The sequence below is a fragment of the Carcharhinus amblyrhynchos genome, chromosome 6, assembly GCF_965287045.1.
Source record: "Carcharhinus amblyrhynchos chromosome 6, sCarAmb.v2.hapA, whole genome shotgun sequence".
NCBI lineage: Eukaryota > Metazoa > Chordata > Chondrichthyes > Carcharhiniformes > Carcharhinidae > Carcharhinus > Carcharhinus amblyrhynchos.
The window spans coordinates 99095457-99122959 of record NC_137329.1 but is presented as its reverse complement, the minus strand read 5'-3'; the positions used below and the strand labels follow the sequence as shown (position 1 = coordinate 99122959).

Below are 27503 nucleotides of genomic sequence, written 5' to 3'. Positions count from 1 at the left end.
TTAATGTGGCAGTTTATAATGCAAAGGATCAATGTCCCTCGCCTCTCGAATTACAGGGTCTCACGTTCAGGTCCCATTTTAGAGCTTGAGCACAAAAATCAAGACTGACTCTCCAGTGCAGTATTGAGACAGCGCCACATTGTTGGCCATGCAGTCATTTGAATGAGATGTTTTGGTGACTCAAGTGTACAGTGGACCCAAGAATTTTTTTTAAAGTTTATTTATTAGTGCCCCAAGTAAGCTTATATTAACAGTACAATGAGGATACAGTGAAAATCCCCTAGTCGCCACACTTGGGGCACGCTGAGGGAGAATTTAGCATGGCCAATGCACCTAACCAGCACATCTTTCGGACTGGGGGAGGAAACCCACGCAAACACAGGGAGAACACATAGACAGCGACCCAAGCTGGGAACCTGGGTCCCTGCTGCTGTGAGGCAGCACTGCTAACCACTATGCCACCGTGCTGTGTTAGTAGGTAACCCGTCAGGAGAGCATTGGAACCATTTAGTTTAGAAGTAACAAAAACATGATAGAAGTTTCAGCAGGAGATGAGCTGAGACAGAAACAGGCAGTTTGAGTTGTATCACGGTGGCAGTGTAGTCAGTTCTGCTGCCTCACAGCACCAGGGACCCAGGTTCAATTCCAGACTTAGGTCACTGTCAGCATGGAGTTTGCACTTTCTGCCCATGCCTGTGTGGGTTTCCTTCGGATGCTCTGGTCTCCTCTGACACTCCAAAGATGTGCGGAGTAGGTTGATTGGTCTTAGTGTCAGGGTGATTAACGGGGTAAATGAAGGTTGCGGAAATAGGGCCTGAGTGGGATTGTGGTTGTTACAGACTTGATGAGCCGAATGGCATCCTTCTGTACTGTTGGGACTCTATGAATTGGAGCAGCTCATTATATGAGACCTAGTGGCACAGTGCTAAACATCGTACTTAGGGCAGAAGTTCAGATTATAATTTTGTACGTGTTCTGTATTCAGAAGGGAATAACTGGGGGATAGGATCACATTAGCAAAATGGGGGCCAACTTGAAGAGCATGTCATTCTCCGCATTACGAAGATGTACAGCATGCAACATGTCAAAAGGTCTGGATGTTACTTGCTCTCCAGACGTGCTACATGATGCTGAGGGGAAACTTGAAGGGAGAAAGCTCGTTTAGTTTGTTACTTCTTAGATCACTGAGCTACACTGGACCAGAAAACCCTTGGTATTGGATTAGCCAAATTCAGTCAGAGTAGTAGTTGAGGTTTCGTCGCCGGCCTCCTCCAATCCTAATCATTATCCAGTGACTCATGCTGAGTAGTACAAGGTCAAGAACAGGGTCATGCTTGTATGTAAGGTCCCTGCAGCCAAATACCATGATAAACAGACTCGAGGCACAGACAGGAGGTGGGGCTGTTTAGGGGAAGTAAGAGTGCATGCTGCACCTGTTAAATCATATCTTAGCAATTCACAAGGAGCAAAATTGCAGGGCGGGGAGAAGGGAAAATAGTTCTCTGTTTGGTTAAAAATGCCAAGAGATTTTTTTCAAAAAATTTCAGTTACAGACAGATTTGACCTTCTAACCCCACCGCCTGCCCATAATAACAGGTTGTTATAATCCCAAACATCCTTCAAGTACCTAATTGTACCTAATTTGCATAATTTGTTTTCTTGTGTGTCTTCGTGGGTGCCTTAACTGTGATCCTTGCATTTTAAACTGTTCCATTTTTAATTCTGATCTGTTTGCTGGCAGCTTGACAGTTGTGGTTAATTTTACAAGGCTGCAAATGTATTTCAAGGTGGTTTACAGATTGGGAAGAGCTGGAAAATGTGCAAGAAAACAGCTTGGAGAAATGTCCTCATTTTGCTTTTTGTTGCAGGCATTCTTTGTGAAGGACTACATTCTCAACCACCCTGAGGATGGAGAGAAAATCTCTCGTCTGAGGGAACTCATGTTCGAACAGGTAATTCACATGCACGACCCAGAGTACAAAATATTCATTAGCACCAGGTAATAGCTTTATTATTAAAACCAGTGGAAAGTACAAATGACCCACATATTATCAAGAAACAAATGACAAGGTAGATGAGAAAAGCAGTTCAACCAAATTGGCTCATGCTTCAGAATTAGGCCCACATTTGTTTCCTCGTCACATGGGCAACACAGTGGCACAGTAGTTAGTGCTGCTGCTTCACAGCACCAGGGTCCCAGGTTCAATTCCAGCCTCATGTCACTGTGTGGAGTTTACACATTCTCCTCATGTCTATGTGAGTTTCTTCTGGGTGTTCCAGTTTCACACTCCAAAGATATGCAGGTTAGGTTAAATGGCCATGCTAAATTGACCCTAGTGTCAGGGGGATTAGCAGGTGGAGTTGCAGGAATAGGGCCTGGTTGGGATTGAGGTCAGTACAGACTCAATGGGGCAAATGACCTCCTCCTTTACTGTAGGGATTCTACATTATTCTCTTGACTTGCCTCCACTTCCTGCCTTGAAGATTCTTCCAAATGTTCATCACTATGTGCGTGTTCTGAATTGTCCTTGCAGTTTATAGCCTATGCCCTTTATTGTACGCTAAGACACTGGAACAAAGTAGTACTGCAGATTTACCATCTGGCATTTAATATTTTAGATGCAAATATTTATATATAACGATGACAACAAGGACATTGATGATGGCCCTTTATTCATTAGCTCTGCAACTACTTCAACACTTGCGCTCTGTTCGCGATCACAAGGATTATCCTCCCGCTCCTGCCACGTGGCCTGTTTTGTAACCACCTCATGACTCCTCAAGTAACCACTTGGTCTACATCATCCCCGTTTAGTAGGGACACCCGGTGGCATTAGATGTAACAGTGTGCACAGTAGGAAACTATATGTAGTCCACAAATTAAGCTGTAGCGACTGTTGTATAGCCCATCATGTCTCCTTCATGCCTGCCACCTCCCTTTTGCATTGGAAGGAAAACTGAAAATCGAAAGTCAGTTCTAGTCTAAGAGGTAATGAAGTCCTGGAGCCTTGTGTTCGGCCTGCTCAGGTGTCTAGAGCATATGGTTACACTGGTTGGTGGTGTAGTTTTTCTGTGGCCAGTACCCTCACTGTGTTAGCAACACGGGATGTTTCATCTGTATGTTCAATAGCTGCAGCGCTCACTAGCTGCAGCGCTCACTGCATTGGCCACTGTAGAAGTTTGCGTATCAGCTGGTGCAGGGATCGGTGCCGTAGGCTCGATGACTGCAGTGCTATATTGTCTGTTAGTGCTGAAACTGATATTTGCAGAAGGTAACGGTGCTTGTGTATATAGTGGGTGATTGCATACGTAGTGAGCACATAACTGGTTTTGGGTCATTACTGTGTACACCATCAACTTGTTACAGCCACATGCGGTCAGAATTCTAACCATTTGACCTGGTAGCCATGATGTGGAGATGCTGGCATTGGACGGGAGTGGGCACAGTAAGAAGTCTCTCAACACCAGCTTAAAGTTCAACAGGTTTATTTGGAGTCACAAGCTTTCGGAGTGCTGACGAAGGAGCAGCACTCCAAAAGATCATGATTCCAAGTAAATCAGTTTAATCTGATGTGAGACTTCTTAATTTGACCTGGTGTTAGAGGGCCAGGTTAGTGGTTATCTCGGTCATAGTATTTCTCAATTGGTGTTGTCGGAGAGCACCATTGACATTGGTTTGGGTTGCAGCAGAGCCTTAGCAGTAGGAATCATGATCCTTGTGCACCTGGAAAGAAGTCATTGTGCTGTCGAGGGTAGACCCTATGCCGGGAGATTTCACAGGCCAAGGATTGCAGCATAGTCATTTGTGCAATCCTGTGCATATTTCTCTAAAAGATGTTAGGTTGAGTGAACTGCTCATTCTCCCGTACAGTTTGACTGGGGATTGAAGTGGCTGCTCATGATGTGTTCAAAATTGTGGAATTCAGTGGCGACTATTTACATTGTCTGTCATGAGTCTCTGTGGGATGTTGTGTGTGGCAGAGCTTCTCTTAAGTTTGATAATGACTGTTACTCCTCAGGTTTGGCAGGTCGTTGAGTTCAAACCAACCAGAATGCAAATCAAGTAAGGCTGCCTGTTGTTTCCCATTCTATTCAAAGATTTTTTTTCTGCTGTGAATGACCGTGTGAGGCCCTGAACTTTGTATAAATACAATGGTTTCTTTACATGGTGCAGTTTGAGTGCACTGCGTGGTGCACATCTGTAGATTTCCCTTTCCATGACGGCATACATGGAAGACCAGGTGATTCCTTGATCCTATATCTGATAGCTTCCAGGGGTGCCCTTGGTGATGTTGTGCAGGGCAGTAGAAGTGATGAATCATTGGCCGAACAGTATTAATTCAGTTTAACTTTGGTGGTGAAGGCTGTGTGGAGTTTGTGAGGGAGCTCCCTTGTGGATTCCAGCTAGCCCCTCATGATGAAGAAGTGCAGTTGCCAGCATGTGATGTCAGCCTGCTTGAGTTCCTAAATTTAATGAGAGAACAGCACCTCTATTGCCATAATGCCTACATCTTCCTCATGATCTGCCTGGTCTGTGCTGGATGGGAGAGAGGGCATCAGCCAGTACAGCTTCTTGCCACGTTTGTGAACGACATTGAGATTGTTGCATTGCAACTTGAGCATCATGCAATCCAGAGTCTGAAGAGACTTTTTTAAGATAGTTATGAGTGGCTGGTGATCAGTTTCAAAACAGATGCAGGACGACCATGGGTAAAGTAATGAAATTTCTGACAAGCAAAGATCAAAGGCAAAGGATTCCTTTTCAATTTGAGCCTAATGAGTCTGTATCAGTGAGGGGTCCTTGAAAGAAAGGCTATTGGTCTGCCATCCTGGATGCAGACTGCACCAAGTACATGCTGGGAACATCTGCTGATGTACATGCAGGTGCTCAAATGTCAAATTAATATAGCACCAGTGGGGCTGAGAGTGCCTGTTTGAATCTGGTGAAGATAGTTGTGTTGTGTTCTTGGCAGTATCATTCAGTGTCCTGTTGGAGAAGTTGGCTGTAACTAAAATGGCCCGTGTAAGGAGCATTATTGACACACAGGGTGGGATTTTCCAGCCACGCTTGCCCCACGCGAGGTCAACAGATCTTTGCATGTTTTCCCCCCCCCACCCCAGCTACGGTTGCCATGGCGTTTCAGGCGGAACAGGAAAATTCCACCCTGAATCTGCATTTCTCAGGGTTAAGCTTTAATTGATTGGTCCTGATTCTGTAAGGACATGACAAAGACATGCATTATGTTCTCGCAAAGTACAACCCCAAACAAGGAACTCATCAACAATGTTCTCACAAGGCTGGCCTGCAAAGAGATGCTCCAGGGTGGCAGTGGGGTGTTGGAGGTGGTTGTTTACCAGTGCTGACAGGGAGGGTTTAAACTAGAATGGCAGGGGTATAGATACCTGAGCATGGACACAGGAGGAAGTAAAAGGGATGGAAAGAAAAGACATTAAAGTAAGAGGCAAAGGTGGAAGGCAGAAAAAAACAGACAAGAAACAAATGGGGCCATAATGCAAAATAAAGCTAAGATGACGAGGTTAAAAAGACACGTCTAAAGGATTTGTCTTTTAATTTGTGGAGCATTCATGATAAGATACATGAATTAACTGCATAAGTATATATGAATGGTTATGATACACTTGCAATTACAGAGACATGGCTGCATGGTTACTAAGGATGGGAATGAGCATCCAGGGATAATCGTTGTTTCCAATTAGAATCATAGAATCCCTACAGTGCAGAAAGAGTGCATTCAGCCTATTGAGTCTGCAGCGACAATGATCCCACCCAGGCCCTGTCCCCGTAACCTCATGTTTTTACCCTGCTAATCTCTCTGATACTAAGGTGCAATTGAGTATGGTCAATCAACCCAACTGTCACATCTTTAAAAGGACAGACATAAAGGGAATGGGATGGGGTAGGAATGTTAGTAAAGGAGGAAATCAATGCACTAGTGAGGAAAGAAGTCATGTGTTGAATCTACATCAGTGGAGATGAAAAACATCAAGGTGGGATGGTGTCCACAGGCCACCGAACAGTAGTAGAGATTTAAAGGAAGGTATTCAGTAAGTAATCAGAGATGCACTCAATAAAGGTACAACTGTAGTCATGCGTGATTTTAATTAACAGGTAGATTGGATAAACCAAACTAACAATGGTTTCATGGAGGAAGAATTCCTGGAATGTTTGTGATTTTTTTTATTCCAATACATTGAGGAACCAACCAAAGAGCAGGCCATTCTAGACTGCGTATTAAGCAATGTGAAAGGATGAATTAACAATCCTGTTGTGCGGGTGTTTGGGGGCAACTGTCCATATTTTGATAGAATTCTCCATTAAAATGAGAGTGAAGTAGTCAAATCCAAAACTAGGATCCTATTTCTAAATAAAGGGAACCAAGGGAATATGAGATGTGAATTGACAAGGATAGAAGTGGGGAACCTTAATAAAGGATGGTGGATAGGCAATAGTTCATGTTCAAAGAATGTGTGCATGAATTACAATTATTCATCCCTCTCTGATGAAAAATAAAAGAGGAAAGGTAGCCCAACCATGCCTTACAATAGAAATTAGGGGTAATATTAAATTCAAAGAGGAGACATATAAAATTATCAGAGAAAGTAGCAAGCCTGAGGATTGGGAGCATTTTAGAATTCAGCAAAAGAAGACAATTTGATCCAGCAGGAGAAAATAAGACGACGAGAATAAAATTGCAGGGAGCATAGAAGCTGACTATAAAAGCTTCAAAAATATATGAAGAGAAAAAGATTAGTAAGGACAAATGTGGGCCCCTAACAGTCAGAAGCCAGGGAAATTATAATGGGGAGCAAAGAAATGGCATGCAAGTTGAACGCATACTTTGATTCTGTCTTCACAAAAGAGGGTACAAATAACCCCCAACAAATGTAAGGGAACCAAGGGTCTAGTGAGAGGATGGAATGGAAGGAAATCAGTATTAGTAAGAAAATGGTGCTGGGGAAATAAATTGGGTTAAAAGCTGACAGAGCACCAGGGCCTCATAACCTACATCCTATATTAAAGAAAGTGGCATCAGAAATGTCGGATGCATTGGCGATGATGTTCCAAAGCTGTATAGACTCTGGAGCAGTTTGTACAGATTGGAGAGTGACAAACATAACCCCACTGTTTAAAAAGGGAGGGAGAAGAAAGAAAGGAGAATTACAGACCAGTTATCTTGACACCAGTCATGGGGAAGACACTAGAGTCTATGGTAAAAGATGTGATAACAGAACATTTAGAAAGCATTAATGGGATTGGACAAAGCCAGCATGGCACTATGAAAGACAAATCCACTCCAGTTTTCTTTGGAGGATCTACTGCAGGATGTAACTAGTAAAATAGATAAGGATGAACCAGTGGATGTGATGTATGTAGACTTTTGATAAAGAGTTGGTGGGCAAAATTAAAGCACATAGGTTAGGGGTAATGTATTGGCATGGACCAAGAACCGGTTGATGAACAGAAAACAAAGAGTGGGAATAAATTAATCTTTTTCCAAGTGGCAGGCAGTGACTTGTGGGATACCACAGGGTTCAGTGCTTTGGCCTCAGCTGTTCATGATACTTATCAATGACCTGAATGAGGGAACCAAATGTAACACTTCCAAGTTTGCTGATGACACAAAATTGGGTGAAGTTGTGAGGGGGATACAAGGAGGTGATTTAGACTTGAGTGAGTGGGCAAACAGATGAAGCACAACATGGCTAAATGTGAAATTATAAACTTTGATGTGAAAAGCGGAAAGAAAGAGTATGATTTAAATGATAGTATAATGGGAAGTGTGGGTGTATAAATGGATCTGGGTGTCCTTGTACACCAGTCAATGAAAGTCGAGAGACAGGTGTGGCAAGCAATTAGACAGTTCAGAAGGAGGGATGGCTTACTGCAGTTATACAGGGCATTGGTGAGACCACACCTGGAATATTGCATGCAGTTTTGATTTCTCTACCTAAGAAAAGATATACTTGCCATAGAGGAAGTGCAGCGGAGTTCACTAGGTTGATATCGGGGATGACGGGACTGTCCTATCAGGAGTGATTGGTTCAAGTGGGCAATATTCACAAGAGTTTAGGAGGACATTTTCTCTGGTTGGGGAATCTTGAAACAGGCAACACAGTCTCAGGATGCAGGGTAGGCCATTTAGGACTAAGATAAGCAAAAGTCCCTTCACTCAAGGGGTAGTGAATCTGCGGAACTCACTACCACAAAATGCTGTGGAGGCCAAGTCTCTGAATGTATTCAAGAAAGAGATGGATTTTCTTTACTTTTTAACCGTATCAAGGGATATGAAGAGAAAGTGGGAATACGGCATTGAGATAAAGGATCAGCCATAATCATATTGATAGTGGAACAGGCTCAAAGAGCTGAATTTACTCCTGCTCCTAGACTCTATGAATATGGTTAGTTTTGAGGATTCCTCATTTCGTGGGATCTGCCAAAACCTGCATTTTACATCGAGAATGTGGAACATGGCATTTTCCATGTCTACGATCACCTATTACATTGTCGTCAGAAGGTGATGTGAATGAGCAGTGCTTTGTCCAAGTGCATTGGGTCAATACATATTGTGACCATGCTATCTTTTTTAACCGTGGTCACCATTGCTGAAGTCATTCTGTGGCCTTATCTATCGGAGTTTTTTGCTGTATTCCGTTGGAGCTTGTTAACAACTTTCTGCTTCATGGGGCAACACACTGGCCCAGTGGTTAGCACTAGCCTCACAGTGACATGGACCAGGGTTCAATTCCAGCCTTGGGTCACTGCCTGTGTAGTGTCTGCATGTTCTCTCCATGTGAGCCTGGGTTTCCTCCAGGTGCTCCCACAGTCACAAATATGTGTAGGTTAGGTGGATTAGCCAGGGTAAATTCCACCTTAGTGTCCCTAGATGTGTTGGTTAAGGGATTAGTAGAGAAATACATATGGTTACGGGGATAATGCCTGAATAAGATTGAACAAAAGGTGGGTTGGTGTAACTCGATGGGCCGAATGGCATCCTCCTGCACTATAGGGATTCTATGGTTACTGGAGCTCTTCTCAAAGCACAGACTATTGGTGGTACTCAATTATCTAGTCTCATGCTATATACCTGGTAGTTTACCAATGGTGTCACAGTTATGATATCTAGGACTTGGAGTTGTAGAGCATGCACTTCTGGACCAAGATGAATGAGCCTCAGTGCACTGCTGTCCCAATACCCTAGTAGTAGTTTTACGTTCTGGTCAACTATATGGAACTTGAAACTTCCCTGTGTGCAGTGAAGAGTTGCCATACCTTTGGTGTAGAATGCCTGTCCACTATAAGTCATGAAGTCCATCTGGTGCTGGGACCTGGTGTGGCATATTAGTCTATTTGCTGTAACCTTTGGCTTGACAGTAAGCTCCCCCTCACTTCAGTATCACCCTTGACTTTAAGTCTAGCATTACTACTAATTATGTTGAAGATAGTGAAGATCTCACCCTTTTCTGTGATAGTGTTGACACTCTCACAATAGTGTGTTGTTGGAGGCTCTGTAGCTTCAGTGCTTTGGCTGAAGTTGAATTTATTCACCTTCCTGATGCCTCTTCCCTGAAAGATCAAACAGCTGCCTTGTTGCTGTTAGCACAGGAGGGCTACTATGGTTTGGATCTGCAGCACTTAGCAAAGTGGTTCCAACTCCCACTTATGTTGCATCTTTTACTATACGCAAGCAAGCTGTTCTGTTTGTTGAGTGTTGGCCACAGCCATTGGAGCAAGGCGCACCATGTGCTGCAAAAACTTTGGTTTCCAACCTAAAATTTCTGCTCCTTTTCTCAGATTATCTGTTTAACGTACAGATACTGATGACTGCTTGTAAAGTTGTCTTTCTCTCACAGCAGCTGCTTGGGGACTAAATTGCTGTATATTCCACAAACTACTCAATTCCTGATTAAGTTGCTATTCATAGAAATTCATAGAACCCTACAGTGCAGAAAGAGGCCCTTTGGCCCATCAAGCCTGCACCGAACACAATCCCACCCAGGCCCTACCTCCATATCCCTACACATTATACCCACTAATCCCTCTAACCTATGCATCCCTGGACACTAAGGGACAATTTCTTAGCATGGCCAATCAAACTAACCCGCACATCTTTGGACTATGGGAGGAAACCGGAGCACCTGGAGGAAACCCATGCAGACACGAGGAAAACATGCAAATTCCACACAGACAGTGACCCAAGCCGGGAGTCGAACCCAGGACCCTGGAGCTGTGAAGCAGCAGCACTAACCACTGTGCTACCATGCTAGAGTCTACTATCAAGAATATCACAACTCAGTAGGCCAAATGGCCTAATTTTGCCCCTGTATCTTATGGTCATAGTGAAACTTGATGTGGAGATGCCAGCGTTGAACTGGGGAAAATACACTAAGAAGGAGCAACACTCTGAAAGCTAGTGGCATTTGCTACTAAATAAACCTGTTGGACTTTAACCTGGTGTTGTGAGACCTTACATAGTGAAACTTGGCAGACCGGATGTGTCTGCCTACCAGCTGGTGGCCCTATAAGCCTAGCTGCAGATTCAGGCCAGAATTGTACCCTGGATTTTTGAAGATGGCCATTCATGCATTCCTATTCCCATTCCCATCCCCATTCCCATTCCCATCCCCATTCCCATCCCACTGCATCCTGCTGTAATTAATGGTGTGGGTGGCAAGTATTCGTGAGCAAAGGAGAGAATGCTTCCCACGGAGTCGAGGAAAGCCTTGGGGTCAGTGGCAACTCTTTCAATGAGCCATTCACTCTTGCATTTTTGTAAATGGATTAGAAGCTGCAATTGCATCATTTTCTACTCATGGAGATACCTCAAACGCTAACTGAATTTATTTTCCAAAATGGAAGATGCATATAGAATGCCATGAGTGTATGCACAACAGCAGTTTGCTATTGGAAAGTGCTTTTAGCAGAATGAGAATGTTTCAAGAGCCTCAAAGGACCATTAACAACAGAGGTAAATGGCTTGATCTTCCAAAACTGCACTCTGCCCGTACAATAGCGAATGTAATCATTCTCTTCAATGATATGACACAGCATATCCCAGTGCTTTTTGCTTTCATGGCATACACTGGATTGACTTCAGAGAATGCAGATTGAGTTTAAATGCTTTCACCAACTGACTGTCAATTTGAATAAATGCACTATTCATACAAGTCCGTTAATTTCTTACATCAATTATTAAAGAACTTCTGTCTTGAATTATTGAACAAATGTCACTCCCAGGGACCAAACTTGTGGCCATCTTGATTGATCATTTGTACCAAACATGATCCATTCATGTAGATGGCTTCAAGGCTAGTTCTCCCTTTGCCTACCCCGGTGCAGTGACAACATGATATTTGTCACAGTCATTTTCACTGCAGAACTGCCTCAAATTGTATTTTTTATATACTGAGATAAAAGCAAATGTCAGCAAATTAATTTAAACTGATGAAGGTTTCTGCAATGTTAATGTGTTATTGTGGTTATGCACTTGACAAAGTGGACTAAAGCCATCTAGTGGTAATACAAATGTATGAAATACATTGCCAGTCATCACAGTTCTTTGTGTTCTCTTCACCTCATTGCCTGAAAATATCAGCAGAGGTTAAATACTTCTGATGAAAGAATTTGCAATAAAACAAAAATATGAAAAGAATCTCTGTGAGGAGGGTACAGAGATGCTTCAGCTTGATTTGGACAGGCTGAGTAGGTGGGCATCTGCATGCCAGATGCAGTTTAATGTGGTAAATGTGAAGTAATCTGCTTTGGTAGCAATAATAGGAAAACAAATTATTACTTGAATGGATGTAGATCGAGCAGTTCTCCTAGCTCCATATTAAAACCGCGAGTTGCTGCTGCTGACTGCACATCATTCAGGCCATCCCAATTGCCTGTTTCCCCACTCACAACCAGTGAGTGTTCTGGGGATGCCATTGATGCCCCTACTCACCGTTGTTAACTAAAGGGACTGATGACTTATTCGTTGTAGTCCTGCATTAGGCATGGGGATGGCATGATGGCACAGTGGTTAGCACTGCTGCCTCACAGCGCCAAGGACCTGGGGTTTGATTCCTGACTTGGATCACTGTCTGTGTGGCATTTGCACATTCTCCCCATATCTGTGTGGATTTCCTCCAGGTGTTCCAGTTCCCTCCCACAGTCCAAAGATGTGCATGTTAGGTGGATTGGCTATGCTAAATTGCTCCTTAGTGTCAGGGGGACTAGCTAGGGTAAATGCATGGGGTTATGGAGACAGGGCCTGGGTGCAATTGTGGTCAGTGCAGACTCGATGGGCCAAATGGTCTCCCACGCTGCAAGGATTGTACGGTTTCCTATAATGTATTACAAGAATTATCTTAGGCTTCTATGATACTATTCTATGTGCTGCATTTGAGTAGTCCAGTTTCTAGGTGCTGCATTTCCAGTCATACATGACAGGAATAGACTTTAAGAAAGTAACTGTAAAAAGAATAAATGATATTTAGCTATCAAAGTGAAGATAATTGCAACTCTTAAATATCAGGTTACTTACACACTTTTTTTTTCGTTCAAGGCACATATTCTTGAGTATGGCTTGGCTGTGCATGAGAAGTTTGTACCCCAAGACATGAGACCGTTGCACAAGAAGCTGGTGGATCAGTTCTATGTGATGAAGTCCAGGTTGGGGATACAGGTATGAACCCTCACAGCAAGAATTTGATCAAGTGAATTCCGTCATCGATACTTCCGTATCTATTGATCCAAATGCCTTTTGAATGTTATGGTCGATACCAGTAGTGAGTTAAACTTTGACTGCGTTTTGCTATTACTAAATGGTAAAAAAATTTGATTAACCCCACTACATCGATATCTGGACAACTTAAAAGGCTCAAGACTTTATTGGAAAATTTCAACAGCTTGCTTATCGATCTGTTCTAGAGGTGAACAACAATAACTGTAGTACTGTAAATAATGAAGCTGTATTTGATTTGTTATGCACTGCTCTTAGGTGTCAGCAGACTTCTTCAAAACTTTATTCCTTCTCTTTGTGTTCTCGTGGTGTCGCCCCTGTATAATTCCAAACAAGCACTTTAAAACCACGAGAAAAATTGTTGATGAAAAATTGCATTACTTTGTTTCTTTTGTTGATTTTTCTTTTGGATATTCCTAATTTGTCTGCTCCACTTGACCCTTCTCATTTTTCTTCTGTGATCATCTGGTCCTCTGTGGCACTGTAAATGAAGAGTTACGTAATTTAATTTGCATACAAATTGAAACATATTTTGCTGGATTGCTGCATAATATTCTTATGAAGTGCGCTTCGTGATATCTGTTGGTCCTCTTTACTTTCTTGTTATGCTCTAAAGCTGGTGGTTTATGGTCCCATTCCAGGCTGCCTGGGAACAGGCATCTTGTGTAGAATCTACTTGCAGTCACATATGCCTTCAGGCAGGCAGTTTTCAATCGTAGATTGTAGATGCCACCTTTAAATGGATAGCAGAATCTGGAGGAGGCCCACAACCAAGTAGTTACAGATATTTTTCAAGGATAAATGGTTATGTAATAGTATATGATTGCACGCTAGTTAGATACAAAGTCAAAATCAAATTGAAGTCAAATTTAAAATAAAGGAGAAAGATCGGGCTGTGCAAACATAAATGCTAACATTTTGAAATTTAAATCGAGAGGCGCTGCTCCTTGAGTAAATACAGGAGGGAGCCTTGTTTGCTATAATCTCTGGTGTAAGAGTATCAATGAGTGGATATTGGATGCCTGCAGTATAGATCTGATGGACCTGGTCTCCTGCATTCCTCCTCCAATTCTTTCAAGAACCAAAGACAGGGGAGGAGTCCTCAGTGATAACCGGTTAAATGCCACTTGGGAAGGGGTAGTATTGATAATTACCGGCCCTTATAAATTGGCACAGTGGCATATGGAGAAATAGCAATATTTTTATAAGATTAACGTAACTGAATAATCCAGCCTCTTGAAATTTAGCTTCAGGTTAGCTTCTTCAAATCCCGGACGCCTGTTTTTTCCCTACTGTCATAAGCATTCATCATAAATTATTTCAATCATGGAAAATGAGGCATCTGCTGTTATAAAATAATCATGGTCTCAATCACACAAACCTACCCGTTTTTGCAGGTGGGGAAAAAAGCCGAAGCTGGGCACTAAAGTAGTCTGAAATGTGTCAAATCTATATGACCTGCAGTCCAAGGGTTAAGCTGCTAAAAATCTAAGATGCTTTATCCAGGATAAGCAGCTGCTCATGAGAGGAAGGTCTGGAATGATGTTTTAATTTTAAAAAAAAATGAATAAACCTTTCTAACAAACCTGGTGATCCTATCTGGGAATTCAGAGTGATCTATGTGGAAAAAAAAATTATCTTCTCTGCATATTACAATCCATTTCTTTGTTAGATAAAATTTGTTCTGTGACTGTCCCTGGAAGCTCAGTCTGAACTATTGAAGCATCAGGGCTCTTTCTCCCTCTCGAGTTTGATCCTAAGTCTAGACTGTACATTTTTGAAACTTTCAAGGTTACAATTTTACAATTAACCTAGCAGCATCATGGTTAATGGCTATAGTTCCGCAGAAATAGCCGACTGAGAGATTTCCAGTGTAGCTTGGCAATTGATAAAAGGCAATTAATATTCAAGTCCTGGCTGTCAGATTTAATGTATTTACCATGCTGAATATTTCCTTTGAAAGTGGCTTTTGCACATTGCTAATAATATTATCTCACATCTTCCAGTCCGAGGTGCTCTGAATTTCAAATAAAACAAAACACATTAGAAATACAATCTTTTGGTTGATATGGAATCAATTATATTTCAATTTTTTTTCCACAACAGGAACCATATATTTAATACCAGAAGCTTGTTAAAAGATAGTGAAAGCATTGATTAACTTATGAATCATACTTAAACTGAACTTTAATTATATTCACTTTGAATAACCCATATTTTAATAATACTGTGCCACTGATAGTTGGAATTGATTTTTAAAATTTAACTTCTTTTATTTTAGACCACGGAACTTCAAATTTTGTGTTTTAAATGGAACAAAAATGTGTAATTCTGATGTAGAAGAATGGACTTTCGGGTATAAATCAGATACTTTAGAATTACATACGTGCAAGTCCTGTACTTGATTTTAGTTAATCTTGTACAAGAGAGAAGCAACTTACCTAGATGCGGTCAAACCAGGGAATGACTGAGTTCATACGCTTTGATTTTCCACAAACTCTGTCTGAAGTACCAGTTGTGACTGAAATCATTCCAAGTTTCTGTTCTCAGATATGTCTCCAAGGAAGGATTTTGCACACTACCTTTGCGCAGTTACAGCCAGGAAATCTTTCTTCCCCCCGCTGTGCTTCTGTCATGGGAACCTTCCCCCTCCCCCACCCACCCCCCACCCCCTGTGGGATTCACTGGAGATTTCCCATATACGCCTATAGAACGCAGATAGAGCAGGAACTGCAAAAGATGGAAATGACAGCAATGTGCAGCACAGGGCCCCACCACCCAAGACAAACCTCTTGAGAGCAATGTACAGACCATCCGAGTCCTTCAGCGATTTCTCAGAAGAGCTCTGCTCGAGGTGTCTCTTGGAAATTAATTTGTCAATATTTTTATTTCAGTTTTGGGATTGGCCCCAAGACTTTGATGGCTAAGCTAGCATTTGCTGTCCTGGAGAAGGTGGTGGTGAGTTGCCTCCTTGGACCACTGCAGCCCATGTGGTGAAGGTACTCGTAGAATGCCGTCAGATTAGGAGTTCACGATTTTTGGCATCCTCGCAAACAAAGAAAAACAGATTAACTTCAGAGTACTGGGCATCAAATCCCAAACCAACTTAACGTTACTTCTGAAAGCTGCAAATTAAGTCTGCAAATGAGTCAATCTGTTGTTTTTTCTCTTGCTTCTGTTAGTCTAATTTTTAAATAAATTTAATTCATGAGCCTAGAATTTCAATCAATCCTGAAGACAAGCTGCACCTGTCGATTCACGTGTGCTCAAGGACCAAGTGAAATTCATGCAGGGAGTCAGGAGTACATTGACAGGCAGTGTACCTCTTCAAGGGAAGGTGCATTCTGACTGCAGACAGCAGGGAATGAACATGGATCTGATTGCAAGGCCTGCAGAACAGGCCTCAGGTTGGAGATGTTGGTCTGGACTGCGGACAGGAGAGATCTTGAACCCTATGCAAGTAGAAGGCTGACAGAAGCAAGTGGGAACAAATAGAAAGAAAGATTCCCCAAGGACCTCAGGACATCCTGAAGTGCTTCACAACCACTGAAGTACTTTTGAAATGTCATGTCTGTTGTAATGTAAGTAATGTGGCGGCCAAATGGTACACAACAAGATCTCACAAAGGGCAATATGATAATGACTAGATAATCAGTTTTTATAATGTTGATTGAGGGACATATGTTGACTAGTATTTTGGATATAACTTCACTACTCCTCTTTGAAATAGTGAAATTGCATCACCTGACAGATCAGATGGGGCCTTGGTTTGAAGATCTGAAAGATGGCACCTCCAGCAGTGCAGTTCTCCCTCAGTATTGCAGTGGTCTGTCAGCCTAAATGTTTGTGTTCAAGTCTCTGATGTGGGAATTGAATCCACAACCTTCTGATTCAGAGGCAAGAGTGTACCAACTGAGGCACAGCTGACACTGTGACATCACAGTGGGGGGTCAGTCGCAGAAGCTTAGCTGCCACAACATGTCTGTGATGCTGGAAAATGTTCCATGACCTCAACAGAGTTGACAACGTAAGAATTTTACTTACATTATCCTCTTCTTACCTGCATCCACATGACTCAATCCTCTCCCACTTCCCTTTGCTTTCCTCCAGTCACCGCACCAAACGTCATTCCAGCTCCTTCTCTTCATACTCATTTTGCACTTTGCCTCTTATCGCCATTGCCACCCTCACTTTACCACATGTCACATCTTCTACACAATCTATAAAGTTTTATCATGACAGCACATTCTCCAAGTACTTTTAGATGACTGTCATTAAAACCCTCCCTTCTTTCTTGTAGGAGAAGCTTGTACACAACATCAAGAAGAACATGGCAAATGGAGGAAGTGAAGGTCGCCTGTACAGTCTTTTCTCTATGGATGAAGACTTGCTGACCATTAGGGGTGGGAGGTGAGGGGAGGTCATGGCCAATGCTGGAGGAGAAAGGATAATGTAGGGCTTCTTCCTTCTACCTCATACAGCCTGCTCTTGTTTGTCAAACTGCAGCTGCATTTAGCAACAAATTCTCTCCTTCATGCTAAAATATCGAGGCGCTATGTAGGATAAGGAGGCCAGTCTTCCAAAAGATGGATACTGGCAACATGCATATTTTAAAGAGTAGTTAATGAAGTTAAGCCCTCCATGCGATGCATCATCAATCTCCAGTGTGTAGGAGCAAGGGCAGGGCAATGGGTTGCCATGGTTACCGGCTCTCAGGAGGGCAAGAACATAAACCAGATGCTGAGTTTGAGGCCCCTTTCCACTGTAGGTGTAAACCAGGAGATACACCATGCACTAGGCCGTATGCGAACAAACCTGCCAGAGTGCAGAGAGTGCAATTTGTGTGGGGACTTCACACAAAACATCTAGGCCAATCTGTCTAACATCAAGTGGGTTATTTGCACTGTGGACATGCTAGTGATGGTCAACCTGATGAAGCCTCTGACAGCTCACATTGCTGTCATGGCTGTCATCTTGACCCTAGGATTCAGTATGGATCTAGGTTTTCAGACTGTCGCATCACTCTTGCGTTTGGCTCTCGCGGAGAACCTGTAGAAATGCTGAGATGCCCTACCATAGGAGAATGGCTTTGGTCCGGGAGGGGCATTCCCTATTGTTTTATCTGAAGGACACCAAGCTAGCTCCCCTACCACCCACTCTATCAGCAATCTTGTTCTTGCCACACTGCAAGTTGGACCTGCTGCTCCAGCCCATGAGATGCTGTCCAGCCAGTTTCTTAAGGCAAAATCTGCTTGAGGTCATCTAACATTGTCTACTGAAGTACCCTCAGTGGAAGCTCTGCAGCCTTCCGCCTCCCAAGCTGTAGCTAAAGAAAAAGAATACCTCATAGAAGCACCAGAATGCATACTACACAAGATAAATACTAATGGGTAACAAAAGTTGATTCTTAGTTGCATCAGTTAAATCTTGAACAGATGGGATAAAATTTATGGATTTTCTATTGGTGTTAATTTTATAATGAAGTGAGGGCAAGACCCATGAAGGCTGGATTGAAGGAATGCAATTAGATGATGGTAGTAAGAATGACAGTGATTAGAATTGCAGGACTGTTGGTGTATTGGGCTGGGAGTTCTGTTCCACGTTGAGCACTGATGGATGAGCTGATTTCCAGTAGTTCTGGTAACTCCGAGCCCTGGTGGTCACTGCTGTTTGTGACTTCTGACTTATTGCTGCTCAGTCGTGAGGTTTGAGAAGTTCTCTTTGACCTGTTATTTTGGCCTGAGAGCAATGCCTGTTGATGTGTTGTATGGATCATTTGGAGAGATCAGGTGTGTAAATCAACATGACAATTTCTCCAGTGTTCATGGGCCTAAAATTGGACAGCACAGAGGTGAGCTTCTTTGGCAAGAAATGGGTCCCAGAGAGTTCAATATTTTGTACAGTGTGCAGGATGCCATAATAGTTAAGGTGCTAGCCTGAAAGTTTGTTAGGTCCATTGCCTGAAATTAATCATTTCAGGTCCCTTTGTCAAATTGAATTACTGGTACCACATTAAGAGTAAAATTTTATAATTGCCTGAGTGTGGAACCAGGAGAAGCAGGAGTGTTGCATGTGGTGTTCCACATTCAAGTGATAGACCACTGCTACTAACCTGAGTTCATCTTCATCTCCTGTTGCAACCAGCCTACTGCCCTCAGCGATGTCCTGGGCAGCCAACCCCCACTTCTGCTGCATCCAGACAGTGCTCAGATTTTGGATGCAGTCCAATTTGTAGGTTACGGTCTAGGTTCTGTTTGCACAAAGGAATCTCAGATTACCTAGGTACGTAGGGTGAGGAGTAAGCCATTCATTCCCTTGAATCTATTCTTCTAATCAGTTAAATCATGGCTGATCTGTTTCTCAATTCCAGTCACACTTTGACTTGTATCCTCTGGTACATTCTGAGGAAAGAATTCCAGTTTCCCACTATCCTTTGTGTGAAAAGCATTCCTAATTTCATTTCCCGGGTTCTGATTTTCAGGTCGTGCCTCCAGGTTCTGGATTCCTTCCAGAAAAGAAATTGATTCCCTGTATCTAACCTATAGAAACGTTACACCATTTTAAACATCTCCATTATATCATCCCTCAACTCATGGTAATAATAAAAGCCAAGTTTATGCAGCCTGCCATTCTTTGATTCTTTGAGCACTGATTTCATTCTGGAGAACCAATGCATCTCCTGCCAATACCAAGACAGCCTTACCAAGATGTGGCTGTGACAATCCTGAGTAATAGCAGTTACATGGACCAGCAAAAGATGGAAAATAGTTTTCCACGAGGAACATTTGTTGGGACAACTGTTGTTCTCTATTGGCACAAATGATTTGAACTTCAGAATCTTGCAAACAATTCCAGAACCTGAGGATGACCCCAAATTGGGGCATATCGGAACTATGAGGAAATACAAGACATCATTAAAAACTTGCAGAATGAGCATATAATTGACAAATTAATTCCAATTCAGATAAGTGGGAAATGGTGTGTTATTGCTGGAAAAATTGAGGCAATATTGTGCTATAAAAATAATGATGGGCTAAAGGAACAAAGAATCTAGGAGAACATGTTCATTTTAAAAATATATATTTTATGGACTATGCCACAATTTATTGCCCATCCCTAATTGCCCTTGAGAAAGTGGCAATGAGCCACCTTATGAACCATGTAGAGTAGGTATGTCCTGAGCACTGTTGGAAAGAGAGTCCCAGGATTGTGACCCAGTGACAGTAAAGGAATGGCAATATATTTCCAGGTCAGGAATGTGTGTGGCTTGGAGTAGAATTTCCAGGTCATGGTGTTTCCCATGCACCTGCCTGCCTTGTCTTTTACATGGCAGTGGTTGCAGGTGTGGAAGGTGCTGCTGAAGGAACCTTGTTGTATTGCTACAGTGCACCTTGTAGATGGTGTACACTGCTACTATAGTGGAAGAAATGAATGTGGATGATGGTGGATGGTGTGCCAATTAAATGGTCTGCTTTGTCAGATATACTGCAAAGCTTCTTGAGTGTTGTTGGAGCTGTACTCATCCAGGCAAGCAGAGAGTATTCCATCACTTTCCTGGCATGTGCCTTATAGGCACTTGACAGGCTTTGGGAGTCAAGTTCTCTTTACTCACCAAAGGATTCCCAGCCTTTGACCAGCCCTTGGAGCTCCTATATTTATAAGGCTAGTCCAGCTCAGTTTCTGGTCAATGGAAACAACCACAATATTAATAGTGGGAGATTCAGCACATTGCTGTGGCTCTGGAGTCGCATGTAGAGCAAACCAGGTAAGGACGGTAGATTTCCCTCCCTAAAGGGCATTAGTAAACCAGATGGGTTTTTCTGACAATCAGCAATGATTTCATGGTCATCAGTAGATTATAAATTCCAGAATTTTTTATTGAATTCAAATTCTTCCACCTGCCATGGCAGCATTTGAACTTGGGTCCCCAGAACATGAGCCAAATTTCTGGATTAATAGTCTTGCGACAGTACCACTAGGCCATCGCCTCCCCTATTGTGTTTCACTGTGGGCAGTGGTGGGCAATAATGGACTGGGGATTCACTTGTGCCCCTGTAAAGTTAGACAGAGACTTAAATTGTGATTGCTGCATTAGTTGTTGTATGGTTGTAATGTTCAAGTCTGCAAATAAATATAAATGTGTATAAAGATTGGCTTCAGTTCAATCCTTCACCAACTGGATTTTGAAATAGAACAGTACAGATATGCAAATTACAAGAGATAGCACGACACAGCTTAATAATGCCATTTAATAAAGAAAAACAAACTGGCATTCATTTCTTGATTGTTAAAGTTGGAAATTAGAAAAGTTATGTAAAACTTGTGCAGAACTTTGGTTATTATCACACTTGGATTACTTGTGCACTTTTCTGGTCTCCCTAGTGGAGAAGGTGCAAGAATCATTTATTAGGATGATACCAGCACTCCAACGTTATACCCACCAGGAAAGATTGAACATGCCAGAGCTCCTTTCACTATATAAAAAAAACATCAAGGCAGAAGGCTGACCTGGTGCAGGTCTCCAAGGTTATGCAGGGTTTGATAGTATGGATATTAAAAGATGTCCTCATTTTGTGAAGACCGAAACTTGCGGCCTTAATTATAAATCAAAAAACAGAATACTGCGGATGCTGGATATCGAGAATAAATAAAATGATAGAAATATTCTGCAGTTCAGACAGCATTTGTGGAAAGAAAAACAGGGCAGAATTCTCCTGCGCTGGTCTAAAAGCCAGAAATTCCTGGCCAACTGTCAGTGGGGTTTCACATTGTCCGTAACCCGCCCGCTAAAATTCCAGTGGTGGGGAGAACTCCAGCCAGAGTTTCCGATGAATGGCCATTGATCTAAAACTTTCACTTTGGCAAGGATTTTCTGGCACCGACACCGGTGGACATCATCGTGAGCAGGACGTGAAAATGTAGATGCCATTGATTTTTAACAGCGCTCTAGATTTCCCCATCCTGCCCGCAATGATGTTGGGCTGGAAATTCCACCCCCCCCCCCAAACCCGGTTTCTCTCTCTTCAGACATTGCTGAGTGCTTCCAGCACTTTTTCTTTATATTTCTGGATTTGAATATAAGGTAATCACCAATAAATCCCACAGGGAATACAGGAGAAATGCCATTGCCCAAAGAATGGTTCGAATGTGGAACTCCTTACCACAAGTTGGTGATGAGGCAAATAGCATAGACACAGTCAAGGGAAAGTTGGGTAAACAAGGCAAAAGGTATGCTGATATAATTAGATTAAGCAGGGTGGGTGGAAGCAGTGGGAATTTGACCTACTGGGCCTGTTTCTGTGCTTTACATTTTTTTGATCAATTAGCATTTTTATTGGCTCAGCAGAAATAAGGGCTTGCAAAAAGTAGTAGATGATTTGTGTTGGGATGGGTGAAGGATGAGGGACTAAATCATAATTAGTAGCTCCTTAAGTTGTGCCTGTAGTCATTTCATTTAATAATTTTGAATCTTGTTATTTTTCTTTCTGTATTTGTTCATGGGTTGTGGACATCACTGGCTAGGTCAATTTTTATTGCCCATCCCTGATTGTCCTTGAGAAGGTAGTGGTGAGCTGTCTTCTTGAACTGCTGCAGTCCATGTGGTGTCAGTATGCTGTTAGAAAATGAGCTTCATGATTTTGACCCGGCGGTAGTGAAGAAATGATGATATGGTTCCAAGTCAGCATGGTATGTGGCTTGGAGGACAAGAAGACGGTGATGTCCTCATGCTTCTGCTGCCCTTTTACTTTGAGATGGTAGAGGTAATGGGTGGTGTTGAAGGAGGCTTGACAAGTTAGTGCGGTGCATCTTGTAGATGGCATACACTGTTGCCACTGTGCCGGTGGTGGAAGGAGTAAATATTTAAGATTTGGGTTTCCAGCTCTGACTGGACATATTCCCGGAGATGTTGGTGGAAGTGGTGTCACAGAAAGCTGGTGGAGTGGACAAGCAAAGTCTAAGGAAGCACGCAAGAGAGAATAGCACACCGACTTTAATTAGGCAACAGAGCAAATTTGAAGCAAAGGTGGATAATGCTTATAACTTAGAGGAATAAAATCTTCACTCATAAGAGGCTCAATGCAACATCCCAACAGCATGGTTTCAAACCAGAATATTAAAAGCTGCTAAAGGTGAAGAGAAAAATAAGTGCTTTAATTTTCTCTCCCCATCTCTGAATTTTTAATTAAAAAATTTGAAATGAAGTGATCTGACGCCCACACTCTGTCACCGCCTCTCACAGGATTTGTTTTTGAAGCTTTGTTAAATTCTTGGATCTTATTATAAACTCTGCAGTGGCTAGTGCTGACTTGCAGCATTCAGCTGGAGGTGAATGTGCTAGCAGAAGTTTTTGGCCACTAAGCCCGGCCCCTTCGTGCCCTTTTTTTGGGGGGGCAGTTGTCCAAAATGACATTCAATGTGCATGCACGTTTCTGTTGTGAGCTGCATCAGACACGGGTTTACTTCCAGCTTTGCCACTTTAGAGCTCCGTTCCTTCAGCTAATGCCATCTCTTAAACATGCACAGTATGCAGGTAGCAGCAGAAAGCACCCCAAAGCAGCCTTATTAAAGGGATCTTCAACTATTGACAGATTAGTTGCAGATCATTTCTGCTGGCTCTTGCTACAGTTGTAGAAGTGTTTGGTGGATTGTATAATTTCAAGCTGTTGAGGTCTACAGGAAGTGGTGCGCATGGGGTGAAGGGCGAAGTTCTGACTTTTAAGAGTTTTGCTCACCACCATTTGCTCCTAGACGTGGGCGCTGTAGTTATCATTCCCCATAGCCTGCAACACAAAGGGGGTGTGAGCAGAGGCAGCATAAAGAGGCAAGGCGCTCATAGAGGGGGAGGAGGAAGAAGAAGCAGCACTGCCGGCAGGAGCGCTGTTCAAGGAAGAATTCTCCTACTGGTAATGCACAGTGTGTCAGATATCTGCACTTCAGTATGGTCCGTCTCACTGGTATGTACCACCTGCAGTAGGTACAACTGCATCCTCACAGTAGGCTGAGGATAGTATTGCCAGCAGCTGTGAACCTTTGCACGTTGCCCTCCTTCCAGGCAGGCCATATTTGCAGTGTCTCCCATTTTCTCTGCATTGTTGTGGAGCGGGGGTCACTCAGATTCTGTATTCCCAAAGATCCAAATATATTTCGTTCTATTTTGGTAGAGTGGGGCCCATGACTTAGTGAGGGTTGCAAACTTCCCAATGCTCCTGGGTGCCAATGATTGCATGCATGGAGTGGCAGGATGGCACAGTGGTTAGGACTGCTGCCTCAAAGTGCCAAGAACCCAGGGTCAATTCCGGCCTCGGGTCACTGTGTGGAATTTGCACTTTCTCCCCCTGTGTGCGAGGGTTTCCTCCAGGTGCTCTGGTTTCCTCCCACAATCCAAAGATGTACAGATTAGGTTAATTGGCCATGCTAAATTAACCCTTGTGTCAGGGGATCAGCAGGGTAAATGTGTGGGGTTAAGGGAATAGGGCCTGGGGGGAATGTCGTTGGTACAGACTTGATGGGTTGAATGGTCTCCTTCTGTACTGTAAGGATTCTATGATTCTATTCTATGATGCTTAGAGATACTCTGTGGGCTGTTTAACATTGCTAACATCTACAGGAAGGAGTGTGACACAGGGTGAAGGTCCTGTGGACTTCAGCAACTTGTGGTCAATTCTTAAGATGCATCACAACCAAACAGAATTCCACTTCCTCGAAGTGTGAAAGTTTGTGCAGCAGTTCATGCAGGTCGATGCTCAGTCTGCCAAACCACCAACGTTTGAGCCGCCACAACAAACCAGATGGTGATTATTATGTGACGGCTTCTCGGGCACAAGTCATACAGAGGGGTAACATGCATATAACAAAAGTTGCAAAGTGTAATCAAGCCGGTCAGTGGAGGTTGCTGAAATGTTCCAGTGCCTGACTTGCTGTGGAAGAGCCTTGCATTCCTTAGCACAACACTGCTGGTTTGCTCGCCATCATGAGGGCACAACCCTTTCCACCAGTTTTGTAGCCACCACAATCAACACAGCTCCTTTCTGGATGGTTACAGTGATGGGTTCCTCCTGATTAGTGTTGCGTCTCTTGGTGTCTCAGTTCCCCATTCACCTCACGACGAAGGCCTCGGTTCTTACATCAAGGGTGCGATTTTACGGCCTCACTTATCCCGAAACCATAAAATCCCGCCTCAGGTCAGTGGACCTTTCCGTGGCCCGCCCCTCACCAGCTCCAATTCCCATGGCAGAGAGGGCGGTAAAATTCCGGCTCAAATGTTCTATTCACACTACTTGCTTCCTGACATGGGTACTGTTGATGACCATTACTACATCTCCTTGGCCTCAATGCCAAAATAACAGCCAATGCAAAATAAACATTCCAAATCAGATTTATAAGTCAAACCATTCCATATTGTATACACGCTTCAAATAATCACCTTTGTGCATTGTTTGAGTGTTTGCTCCTGTGTGTTCTTGTTTGTCTGAGTGCTCCTACATCGTGCTATCTCAATGGCTACAGTATGGCTGGTGAAAAGGTACTGTCTTTCTGTGAAGGACGACCTCAAGCAACTCTGGGACTAGCAAGCCTGACTTTGGGTTGCACTATCTCAGCACAGCAGTAGCAGTCTGGGTTGGTTGACTGATAGGTCACTAGTCACAGTAATGGGAGGGCGCATGCTGTCATTCTCAGCATGGACAGCAGACTTGTCTTCCATCGAGTTATTGGCACTCCACTGTGGCACCTAAGCATTCCTGGTGGACTTTTTATAATGGGTCATCCTCCAGGTCCCTTTGATATACACTGCTTTGGCAACCTTTTCAGCTTTCATGACAGTACCCACGTGTTGGAAAGCTTCTGTTTGTGCTACAATGGAAGCTGAGTTCTCAGCCCATTATGTGCTGCAATATGGTGGGGTTTGCAAGTCCTGAATGGAGTTGGCCTTCTGTTCCATGGCTGGAAAGGATGGGCTCTTTCCTCTGTGCAAAGTCCCTTGCCAAATCAATGCTGGTTTCCCCTACGTTCTTTGACACTGGGGCAAGCTTTCTAGCATGGCATATTGTGCATACTCATCAGTCTTCCATAGGCCACCAAATCAAAGCATTCATTGAGTTCTTGGGCAAAACCCATGTGCAAAGCTGTCTTCTGGCAATCTGGCACCTGCTACTCTTGTGCCATGCATGTCATTTGTGCCTGGTGTGTCTCTGTGTGCACATCCTATCTCTAAACTATCAACAGCGTCAGTAGCTGAGCTTTGGCTTCAAGTGGGACGGTGAATGATAGCGTTTCTTCTTTTTCGTTTGTTTCCTGCTCTTCCGCCTCTTGCTCTTCCAACATTGTCTGACCAAGTTGCTGTTCTTTGGGTGCCTGAAAGGAACAATGCGCACGATAATGTTGCGTTGAGAGCAGAACTGGAAGAAAGGCATTTGCTTTCACTATCTGCAGCTTGTAAATCAGAAGTGTTTGTGGGATAAGAAAGAGGAGGGATGTGTGAACGAGGATTAAGTACGAAGTAATCTCTCCTTCAATTGTTTCAGCCCTTCCACAGTCTCTGCTGTGGCCATTCCACTGATAGTGACAATAGTCTCCTCCATTCAGTAAAGGACACGCAGCCAGGCCTGTTCACTGTCAGTTTGCTCCTGCCTTTACTTACGCAGCGCACAGGGAAGTGTGTCAGTCAGGGTAATGCCATCTGTTTTGGTGAAGTAGCTATTGGTAGTGTTTCAAGAAGGCAGCTCACCACCACAATCTCAAGGGCAACTAGGGATGGGCGATAAATGCTGGCCCATGTCCCATGAATGAATTTTTTTTTAAATTGTGCAAACTGTTAAGATGTTGATGTGTGGTTTGTCACAGTGCTCCATGTGTGAGAATAACATGGGACTATGTATACTTGGTTTAAATTGGGATTTAACTGAGATTTCTGATGGCGATGTACGACATGAAGCAACGCATGAGGCTATTGGTTAAACATGAAGATACATTCACTGAGCTTGACCACCTTTGTGCGGTTGTTAAATTTTATATTTTCTATGTTTCTGTCTTAGTGGCACTACATGTGGGTGCTTGGGACTTATACCTCTGTCATTAAACATCACAGCTATCTGGTCCCAATATCTTCAGTACTTTTCCTGAAAGACCTCCTGACTACCTCTGGATAGGTGACATCTCTCCTCCACCAATACATTCAGTGCAGCATCCAAGAACCTTGGAGCGCCCTTTTTGCTGTAATGCCAGAATTCCCTCTTCTACCTGCTTAGACTCTTCTACGAACACTCCCAGCATCGTTTGCAACCAGAATGGCCTATTTAAGAGCTACAGGCTGGTTTTAAGTTGTGCCAGCCTCATACAAACCTGGGCTCTGGCTGAGGCATGTAACTACAAGCTTAATGCTGCCTGCACACTGCAATCTTACAAATTAGCAGACGGCACAAAACTTGCGTGCTGCCTGTCCCAGAAAGAACAGACATGGATTAATAACGCTTTGTGATCTTGTGTCTATTTGAGGGGCCTGGCAAATTTAATTTGCTGCATCTTTTAATGAATTAGTCCAGAATGTAAGTTGTCTCAGAATTCTTATGTATATCTCCTGTTGAAGGGAATGCAACTGAAAGATTCTGGTACATCTTTGAATGTTCATTTGAATGTGGTGGGCTGGTAAATGAGATATGCATGAATGGACCTTGAATTACATTATGCAATGTCAAAGGGATACAAGGCATCTTGACAGCCTTGATGAACATGTTTAAACTTGTGTTTAATCCCATTTAT

The 27503-nt window shown here is 43.1% G+C and overlaps 1 protein-coding gene across 5 annotated transcripts in view; it reads left to right on the top strand.

Moving 5' to 3' along the window:
* LOC145344156 (dedicator of cytokinesis protein 4-like) overlaps positions 1 to 27503 on the top strand; it is a 410020-nt gene that overhangs the window by 344820 nt on the left and 37697 nt on the right. For all 5 annotated transcript variants that reach the window (XM_080191055.1, XM_080191054.1, XM_080191053.1 and 2 more), the window contains 2 exons: positions 1869 to 1952; positions 12570 to 12689. In XM_080191055.1, coding sequence (XP_080047181.1) covers positions 1869 to 1952; positions 12570 to 12689 — 204 coding nt within the window. The remainder of the gene's footprint in view (positions 1 to 1868; positions 1953 to 12569; positions 12690 to 27503) is intronic.